The following is a 10,568-nucleotide window of genomic DNA, read 5'->3' as shown; positions in this document are numbered from 1 at the left end:
TCATGGATACTACTGAGTGATAAAAGGGAACATATTATCGATACATCCAACGATGTGGATGGATCTCAATAGCATTATTCTGAGTGAAAAAGGCCAGTTTCTGTGGGTCACATACTCGATGATTCCATTTTTAGATCATTCTCTAAGGAACAAAATGATTGAGGTGACAGATCAGTGGTTGCCAGGCATTAATGCTGATGAGGGGTGGTACAGGGTGGGCAGGACCATAAAATGTAGCTCAAGAGATAGCTCTGTGGTGATGAAAACAATTGATTATGATGATAGTGGTAGTGGTTATACGAATCCACACGTACGATAAACGACACAGAACTATGCACACATATTGTACCAATGTCAATTTCCTGGTATCGAAATTGTACTAGAGTTGCATAAGATGTAACAACCATCAGGGGAAATTAAGAGAAAGCTGTACCGGGACTCTGTGTACTATTTTTGCAACTTCCTGTGAATCTATAGTTATTTTAAAATAAAAAAAATTTTTTAAACAATCTTGCAGCCCAGATGCAGCAATAAACAGATCCTTGTACATCAGCCAAGTGCTAATTTATGAGTAAATATGACAAGCTTAATGTTCTGCAACCATCCCAAAGAGCTAAGGCATTTCAGGAGAAAGAGCACCTTAACCTCAGTTCACCAGATAATCTAAAATGATCCACTGTTGATTTTATGCTTAAAGATGCTACAAATAATAAAAAGAAAATGTGTGCCTTCTCTACCCATGTTCCAGGTTTTCTGGTGGTTTCTGGGCACAAGCAGCAAGTTGGGTGGGGGACCTTGAGCCAGCGAGTCTCTCCCTTCCCAGTTCTAGGTTTTCACCCCCCCTCCCCGACCCCCTTTGGTCCAATGCAAGCAACGTGACTAAGTGGAGCTGGAAGGACAAAGGGGCCAAGCTTGGGGTAGACAGAGAGGCTTGATTTACGCTTCTACCTAGAAGTGGGTCTGAGGTCATGGCCAGGGGTATGGCAAAGAGGAGATGTGAGCAAGAGACAGAAGACTGACGTGAACGGGGCCCGAAACCAAGGTCTGCGCGTGACCCAGGCAGCGCTCACTGGAGGCCACCAGGCTCAGCTGCTCGTGGCCTATTGAGCCAACCATGTGAAAAGTTCCTCAATGCGGGGGCATTGGTTATACCACCAGGTTGTTTAGTTCACCTCCGGTTCCAGCAACTCTGCTCTAGACCCCCGGGGTCTGAGTGGTGTAGTCTCAGCAATTGCCCTCCCGGGGCTGTTTTCCCAAGAACAAGGGGCATGTTCCTGCACTTAGCCATGGGGCCGAACCTATCTTTATCAAAGCAGTCTATGCACATGACAGACCCCTAGCCTCCCAGCTGGTCAACAGCGTTGATCTCTGGAGAGTAGGACGGAAGGAACGGTCATGGGGGGGACAGGTACTTGAGTTTTAGCCTCCACGCTGCTAGCAGTGGGGCCTTGGAGGGTACGACTGACTATCAAGAAAGTTCATCATCTCGTGGGAATTGATAAGTTCTCATGGGTGTTTTTCTGAACTCTTGTCTTGCATTATTTTTCAAAGGGAATCTATAAAGGAAACTCCAACAACCCTCCACTGCAGGACTTTGTGCCAAAAAGTGCATTTTCTCGTAAACATTATATTTAAGTAAGCTAGGCAATCGAGAGAACACTTCAGAAATTACAAATACGCAGACACAATCAGGTCCTAAAGATAAGCCTGCCACACACATAACAGCCCCCTCCAGCCCAGGGACACCTTGCCCTGATGACACGGCAAGGGAGCATTTCCGATACGTCAGAGACTGTGGCTATGGAAGGATGCCTCTAGCCCATTTAAAAGCGTGTGCTGTGTACAGCAGAGACCCAAGGGAAGAACCAGATAACCATCCAAGCCTTTTCTCATCTCGGTGAGAGTTTTCTAAATTCTCGGCTCAACAGGAACTGAGACCACTGGGAAGAAACATAACAGATCCAGATCACACGGGCATCCCAAAGAAATGTACAGAAATAAGTCCAAATGTTAGGGCCCTACTTTTTCAGAGTATCAGTAGAGAAGATTCTATTCTGCAGGGCTCTTTTTTCATATCATGTGAAAAGGGAATTGCCTTCTTTGGTACCCACTACCCTTTAGATAAGGACAAATTTAACATTCAATGCCAAGAGAAAGTATTTGCTAGAAAAAAAAAAAAAGAGTTCACGAAGTCCCCTGTTTCTTGTTTTCTCACCCTGGAAAATAATGTAACCCAGGACAATTGCATTTTTTTCCCTAGTGTCAGGATAATTAGGTAACTAGATCACTCTATTTACCTGATCTAGTTGTTCGTTAACCTACTCACATCTACTTTTGTCTCCTTTAAAGGAATTTTGGGGTCTTTTTTTTTTCGAGAGAGAGAGAGAGAGAGAGTGGGGGGCGGGGAAGGGCAGAGAGAGAGGTTGTGGGGGAGAATCTCCGGCAAGCTCCACGCTCAGTGCAGAGCCCGACATGGGGCTTGATCCCACGACCCTGGGATCATGACCTGAGCCAGTATCAAGAGTCAGACACTCAACCCACTGAGCCACCCAGGTGCACCTTTGGGGTCATTTCTAAATGAATGGTGTACTGGTGCTGCATTTAATTTTGAAGCTGTTTGCAGCCCTTTGTGGAGGTTACAGAGAACGAGTGTGAGGATGTGTGTTTACTCACATACATTCTCAACCAGCTGCCCTTTCCCTGTCACTTCAGCTACTGTTTCGGTTTTTCCAACTGGTCCTCCTCACATCTCAGCAGAGCCTGCCTGCGTCTTACGTTGTGGAGCTTTCTGGCTGTCAGAAACTTGGCTGGCCAAGTGTCTAGCTGACTTTATATAAGAAACTCCTGGAGGCTTCCAGAGTCTTACACTCCATGAATATCTATATCTGATTATGCCACCTTGCTGCCGTTAGAATGCTCTGGTCTTGTACCATGGGGACACAGAGATGGATTACAGATCCCAGGCTCATCCAGCTTTTACAAGTATTTCCCATTTAGGATCCAGGCCTACAGAACCTCCTTAGAATTCAGTTATGGAGGCAGCCATTGTCATTGGAATTCAGGCAGAACTCTGGCACCCAAAAGCTCTGGTTTCCTATGTATGTAGAATGGCCTGGAGAGGGGCCAAATCAGCTTTTGAGAGCTGGGAGTTGAAGATACAAAACCCACAGCACAGGCCAAGCCTCTTGGGCTAGTTGAAAACTCTCGGAATGGACCGCACACTTCTATCAGAGATGAGAAGCTCATGTTCATCAGAATGTCCAAAAAGCAAATGGGGATACTTCAAGACTCATGGTATGTAATCCAAATGGAAAATCATCAGGTTTTCTCTATGCGTAGGGACAATGGCCAGCCAAGCCCTCCTAAGCCTGGGCACCACTGTTGTCTTCCCTCTCTGAAACTCCTGATGGTACAGTGGGGCTGGTGGGAGGTGGACTGGAAAGGAGAGATGCACAAGATCTGAGAGCACAGACAGCCACCTGTTTTTAATCAAATGTTCCATAAACATGTGGTGCTAAAACTAAGCACAGGAATTACAGTATTTATTGAGCACCTACTACAAGCCCAAACTGGTTCAATCTCAAAGCCCACTGCTGGCTACTGCAGCACAGTCCCACCAGGTCCCTGGCTGCTTGGGTGGGCCTAGAGCCTAGGACCAGTGCTCCCACTGGGGCTTCCTCATTTTGTCGAATGCCTTCCACGAGCTTATGTAAGCATTTCTCTGGCACGCTATGCATTGTTCCCAACTGACTCCAGACCTTTCCTGTTTTATACTTCCCAAGGGTCTCCATGCTTGGAGCTGTCCTAGGGCTGTGCCAGGCAGGTGTGAAATGGCCCCAGAAGATCCTGATCCAATGGCTCAGATAGCCATCATGGAGAAAATAAATAAAATGGAAATAAAATTAGCACAGTGCCTGGTTGTCCCACATGTGCAAGGTGGTACACAGGTTGGTGTCTAGGGTCATCCCTATGAATGAGTGATGAGTAATTTCCACACCTTTGACTCACCTCTGGGCCAATAATTCTCCTACTTGGCAGTCACTTTTGTACAGACCCCCAACTTAGTGGTCATAGGTCCTCGTACGTATGTACGTGGCCATAGCTCCATAGTGGAGCTCCTCGTATGTATTCTTCCCTCTGCTCTTCCTATGTCTGCCCTCCCCAGTCCTGAGGCAGAAATTCAGAAGCTTACTTGTGTGGACATAGGTATGCATTGTTGGGGCAAGGCATCTCTAAGACTCTGAGAGCAACGGTATCGAAATGGACAGAGTGAGGCTCACAGCTGTGGGGACAGCTGCATGCCCACAGAGTGATATCACAGGCATAATTTATAGGAGGGTGATCTGCAGAGACAAATGGGTTCAGCGAAGTGCTGTAGTCCCTCGGGAGCTCTCCACATGAGCAGTCGACGGCCATCTTCTTTGCTCACCCCTCAGGATTCATCCTTCTTGTCATCACAGAACCTTGATTCTCTTGGGGAACCACCACCCTGTCAGTCTGGTCTACGTTGCTGGGTGGGACTGATCCCACTCCCAGAAGATGGGTGGGCACGTGACACTGATCTGGCCCGTGAAAGCACTTGATTAGTTCTGGGATGGGCACTAACCTAACTTTGGCAAATGAAACTTATTTTTGAGATTTTTGCTAGAATTACTGGGACAGAGCACTCCCATATGGTAGAATTCCTAACTTACTGACTGTCAGCCTGGAGCTACTGGGGACATTGATGCCATTATGCTTGGACAGCCTGCCAAGAACCGAGCCAACTCAAGGGAAATCCTCCCTATGAAATACACGGCTACAGTGGGTGGGGTTTATTGAGTCCAGAGATCCAGCCGTGCCTGGAGCCAGACCTTTGTTGGTCTCCAGGGAGATGAGGTGATGGATCTGTTTTTCTGCTTCAGTTAGTTTGAAGTGGCTTTACATACCTGCCCTGAAACGTTGCAGAGAAATCCAAGTGTGGACATTAACGTTTGTATGAAACAGAAATAATATGAGGTCGCCAGGGCTGATATTGAGCTAATATGCACAGTTAGGACTGTACCATTGTTGAACTATTGAGATATGTCCATTCCAGTTTGTAAACAGTTACCCCCCTCTCCACCTGCCCAGTACTGCCCCGGCCTGCTGGACCATCCCTTGGCACGCCCTGGACCTCCCCGCTAAATCTACCAACTAAAGGGAGGCTTCCACTGGCAGCTACTCCGACTGGTCTTTCGAAGGTGATCGGTGCCCCCCCCCCGTGTTGCAAAATTCAATGGTCATTCCTTAGCTCTTCTCTTGCTTGGCCTGCCAATAACATTTGGACACCAACACAGCTGGCCGCTCCCTCCTTGAACACTCTACGTGGCTTAAAGGACACCTTCCACACCTGCAGCTCCTCCTGCCTTCCTGGCCACAGCTTGAATTTCTTTTGCTGGCTCCTCTCTGTGTCCTTCATTTCTAAAGGTTGGCAGACCCCAAGGCACAGTCCTTAGACCTCTTTCCCATGTGCATTCATTCTCTTGGTGATCTTAGCCAGGCTCACGGCTTTAGATACTATTCCAAATTTACATCTCACCTGGACCTTTCCCTTCAAGTCTAAACTTATACACCCGCTGGCCTACAGGACACCTCCACTTGGTGTCTGACAGGCATCTCAGAATTAACATGTCCACAACTCAGCTCCTGATAAGCAACGCACCCCATAGTACTTCTTCCTGCGGTGCTCCCATTTCATCTCCCCCTTGCTCAAGCCTAAAGCCTTGGTCTCTAAGTCCCCTCTGTCTCTCACACACACACACACACCCCACACTTGCTTTGTCAACAAATCCCAGCAGATGTACCTTCGAAACATGTCCATAAACAGAGCCCTGCAAACCGTCTTCCTGCCACCCCACCTCCCTCCAAGCCGTCACCATCTCTCAGCCACATGACTGCACAAGCCTCCTAACCGGACTCCCGAGCTTCTGCCTTTGACCGGCTACGCTTCATCTTGACACAGAAGCCAGAGTGATTCTTTTAAAATTTAAGTTGGGTCACATCATTCCTCTGATACTGCCCACTTATTCAGAGCAAAGGCCAGTGCCATTAGCAGGAGCTCCTGAGGCTTGCATGAAGCAGCTCCTGCTACCCCTCTCCCTTCTCTTCCCTGCACCCCAAGCACTCTGGCCCCAGCTGAGCCCACCGTGCTCCCTCTCGGGGCCTTTGCTTTGCTCTTCGCTCCGCCTGAAATGCTCCTTCCCCGTTTACCTGCAGAACTCCCTTCCCCACTTTGTTCACATCTGAATTCAAATATTGCTTTCTCGGTGACGGCTTCCCTTAACCACCTTGTCTAAGATTTCAACCCTTCCCTCTACCAACTTTTTTTTTAATATTTATACTCATTATTTAATAGGTTTTATATTTCACTCATTTACATTGTTTTCTTTGGTCCTCCTCAAGAAAATGTAAACTCAAGGGGCGCCTGGGTGGCTCAGTCGGTTGGGCGTCTGACTTCGGCCCAGGTCATGATCTCACAGCTCGTGAGTTCAAGCCCCGTGTCGGGCTCTGTGCTGACAGCTCGGAGCCTGGAGCCTGCTTCGGATTCTGTGTCTCCCTCTCTCCCTGCCCCCTAACCCACTTGCATTCTGTCTCTGTCTCTCTCAAAAATAAATCAACATTAAACAAATTTTTTTTAAATAAAAAAAAAAAGAAAATGTAAACTCAATAAGGACAGGGGAGGTTTTGAGTACTTTGCTCTGTCAGACAACAACCACCACATGTAACAAGCTATTGATAAATCATTGTGCATGATTTGGTGGTACCCATTCCATGGTCATTACAAATATTTTGGTTTTTTGGTGTTTTTTTTTCACTATATTTTGAATGCCACTCCTGGGGACACCCCTCTCTACCCTATCCGTCATACTCCTGGAAAAAACCAGGAAACACCTTCTTCTTCCAGTTTCACTCCTAACTGAAATAAAAGCACTCACCAATCCCGAGTTAGCCTTCCAGAGAAGCGGGTATTTGTAAACGGAGGCCTTGGGAGGAGGCTGTCAGCCTTCCGTTCCCCGGTGAGGATGCTCCATATCACAGATTCATGAATTATTATCTGCCTCACATTCCACCGTCTGCTAATTTAGCTTCTGAGCTTTCAGAGAGTCTCATATAGGAGGGACAAACCTGAGATTGCTCACGACCCCCTCCCTGGGGCCCTGACACCAAGGCTGAGCCTGGGCTGACACCACACCAGGTGACCTGCCCCACCCACCGTGGGCAGAGGGCCGCTTCTTGCATTTTGGTTTGAAAACGCCACAGAGCACATGAAATTCCAAGTCTGTTTGTAGAGGTTTCATTGGCAGAAGGAACTCCAGGAGTAGGAGGAGAGGGTGGGGATGGGAGGGAGAAAAATGGAGGAGAATGCGGATTGATGCATCTTTGGATGCTTCTTTACGGTAGGATCAGACAAATGAAGACAATCCAAGCAAGGCCAGCACCATGCCCAGAGAGCACGGCTGGGCTCCTGCCTGTGCCATTACCTTAGATTGAGAGGCTCCTCCGTGATGCCTTTCCCTTTCAAGCTGGGCTGGAAAGAGCAGAAGCTAAACAAAAAAGGAAAAGATCATTCCAGCAGCAGAGTCAAGACTCTTCCACCACCAGAGAGACAGTTTTGGTGCCAGTCAAGAGGCAGGGTGCAGACTTGCCCCTCCCATACCCCATCCTGTCCCCAGGGAATGAACACCAGACCCAGGTGCACCTCTGAGGCAGCATCCCCTGGCATTATACACTCTGGCCTTAATAAAAATGGTAATAAAACAATAGTTACAATAAAAGCCATGTATGTGTTTTGGATACCTCCTCTGGGCCAGGCACTTGACAATCCTCCCATTGCCAATTCCAGCAACCACTGAAAATGCCATCTAATTTAAGGCTCCTTGAGGCAAAGTCATGGAGGGGATGGCCAACATTCACTGCCTGAGCGAGGGATATAGAAAACTTCTAGATTAACTGTGACAAACTATGCTTAACATACAGAAATCACAGGGAGAAATGGATGTGAGGTACAGCCTGGCACTATCTACCTCCTCGGTTGTGTCTAAAATGGAACTTGAAGAAAATTTTGGGAGGCAATATAACAGCGCCCCTTGGAGGCGCCTCAGAGGAAGGCTCACAGTCAATGGAGATGTGCCCAGAGCTGGCGCAAACAGCCTCTCTGCAGGAGTTGTTTTCTCCATTCTGGCCCTGCCCTTTGGACCCAGCAGCTGGTTGGAGTGCCAGTGACTGGCCAGGGCCAACAGGAAGACAAGGCTAGAACTTCTGAGCACAAAATGGGGCTTCCCAGACTGGGGGTGTCAAATATCACCTCAGAACTCCCAACCCAAAGTGGAGCGGAACATACCCTCCCCCAACTTCTGTTAATACACTCTCTGTGTTGTCTGTCTATGGCTAGGAACCTGCTTTCCTTTCCAGCCCTTCTAGATTCTCCACAGATCTATTTATCTGTAACTTCAATAATAATGAAAAAAAAAGAACCATTAGAACTAAAAAAATTTAAACACTAGCATAGATTTCTTGGACTGATTCATTAATCTATTTGAAGAAAGAAGTTAAACTAAAACAGCAGGCTTCTCTCTTTAAAGAAAGAAAAAAGATGTTCCATGAAGAAGTGGGAAATCAGTTGTTTGGAATTCTTTCCAGTGAAATATGAAATTGGAACAACTAAAATTGGCAACTGGGATCAAAAAGAAAAGATTAAGCCAAAAAAAATTATTTGGAAAATTAAAAAGCCAAGCCAGAAAATTCTGGAAGGCCCATTAAACAGCCAGCTTCTTAAATGTGTTGTGTCTGCACAAGTTTTTCCCCCTTTAGTCATTACTGTCCTAAACCACTTCAGTCCATGAAATGGAGCCTGTTTCTCGGATTTAAGGAAGGCATTTCTGCATCTTTTTCTAAACTTCATTCCATGATTCAATAGCTCCGTATGTCAATAGGTTCTTCCCATGTCTGATCTAAATCTTGCTTGCTGTGGGTTGAGAACAGTTCTCCTGAGAACAGAGCTGAGCTGTCTTTGTCCTGTTCTCAATTCATGATCAGTTTTCTCCGAGGAGGATTTTCAAACCCTTACCTTTTGAAGACCTTACTCCGATCGTTGTTGTGAAAGACAAGAAACTTGGAATATCCATTTTGGAAAAAGAGCTCCAGGGCAATGTCCTATAAAGAGGAGAAACCCCTTTCATTGCTACTGAAGTTGCCTGAAATGGAGAAACCCAGGCCACAGAGCCACTAGCAATGGGTCATTTGGTTCTCTGTGTCAGACAACCCTTTCTGGTTGGTTCTTGCAACCTTCTAAGGGGGTACAAAGACTTTAGTGACACTGATGAAGGGAGTCCCCACAAAATCGGTAGGAGGGCAGGAGGGCCTCAGACTTTCTTTGACTGAAGCAGGAAGCAAGAGCCCCACTCCCAGGATAAGCCAGATAAGGAATAGACAGAGGGAGGAAAGGGCCTGGTGATACCTTCAGACTCCTCCACTTCTGGGTCACAGGTTTGGTTTCCTGAACCAGAGACTCACCTCATCAGAAATATTAGGGGATGGGTAGATGGGGGGGTGGCTGGGTGCATCTCACAATCTGGGCAACACTGTATGTCGACCTATAGACCTGTAGGCACAGGGTGCTTTGCCAAACTCGTTTTGCAGAGCCATTTTGATGTGGCCATGCTGACATGGCAAAGGTATTTTGTTAATGTCTAATTGAACTCTACATAATTTCCTTTCCCTCCTCCCTCCCTGTCTCCCTTCCTTCTCATCCAAGCTGTATAAATAACGGACTTGGAACAGCCATAGAGAGAGTCTACATGTAGGATGAGGCTCAGGGATGAGACCAGGTCAGGGAGAGAATTCCGAGGGCTGGGGTGGGGGTGGGGGGTGGTGGTGCTGGGCATGGAGGAAGGCGCTGCATCTGACAACCGAGTCAGGTCCCGTTTCTACCTGACTGGTAGTGCTTCCAAAGTCCAGTTCTGGGCTCCGGAGCAGAGGGAAAGTATTTGTGATGATAGCGCAACCCCCTCTGGACAGGGTCGGGGTGCATATGGGAGCCCTGCATATTTTTCTACGATAGAAATATAAACACTGTGCAAAGCAGATGATCAGTGCAGATGTAATGGCTTCCCCCGGCAACCTTGAGCACCCAAGATTTGACTTTCTCCTAGGGGAACCCAAGAGAGATGAGGGCCATGCTCACAAGCTTTCCCCACCCCTAACTCCCACACTACTTGGCCCTGCTCACAAGCTCTCCCGCTTCTCCTTTTCACCACTGTCAGGCTAACCGAACATCTGGAAACAATCACTGTTTACTGAGGGGAAAGAAACTCACTTGCTGATACCTATGTGCTACTATATATAATCTATAAGGTAGACATAATCATAAAATAATAATTTTGAGTATTTAGATGTGCCAAAAAGTGTGCTGAGTGCTATATATGTAATGGTGGAAGAGACAAGACGTGGTCGCCTGTGCTCAAACATGCTACAGTGTCAGGGCCGTGGTCTGGACTAGGCCCATGCCAGCCACACTGTCTAGAACCCTCAGGGCGAGGCTTCTTCCA

At 47.3% G+C, this 10,568-nt stretch overlaps 1 protein-coding gene across 6 annotated transcripts in view; it reads right to left on the bottom strand.

The window, feature by feature from the left end:
- WDFY4 (WDFY family member 4) overlaps window positions 1-10,568 on the bottom strand; it is a 306,252-nt gene that overhangs the window by 74,082 nt on the left and 221,602 nt on the right. For all 6 annotated transcript variants that reach the window (XM_042959970.1, XM_042959972.1, XM_042959973.1 and 3 more), the window contains 2 exons: window positions 9,089-9,174; window positions 7,503-7,565 (listed from right to left, as the gene is read on the bottom strand). In XM_042959970.1, the coding sequence (XP_042815904.1) occupies window positions 7,503-7,565; window positions 9,089-9,174 (149 nt within the window). The remainder of the gene's footprint in view (window positions 1-7,502; window positions 7,566-9,088; window positions 9,175-10,568) is intronic.

This window comes from Panthera tigris, chromosome D2 (genome assembly GCF_018350195.1).
Source record: "Panthera tigris isolate Pti1 chromosome D2, P.tigris_Pti1_mat1.1, whole genome shotgun sequence".
Lineage (NCBI taxonomy): Eukaryota > Metazoa > Chordata > Mammalia > Carnivora > Felidae > Panthera > Panthera tigris.
The sequence above is the reverse complement of the archived record's forward strand: the minus strand, read 5'-3'. Positions and strand labels throughout refer to the sequence as shown.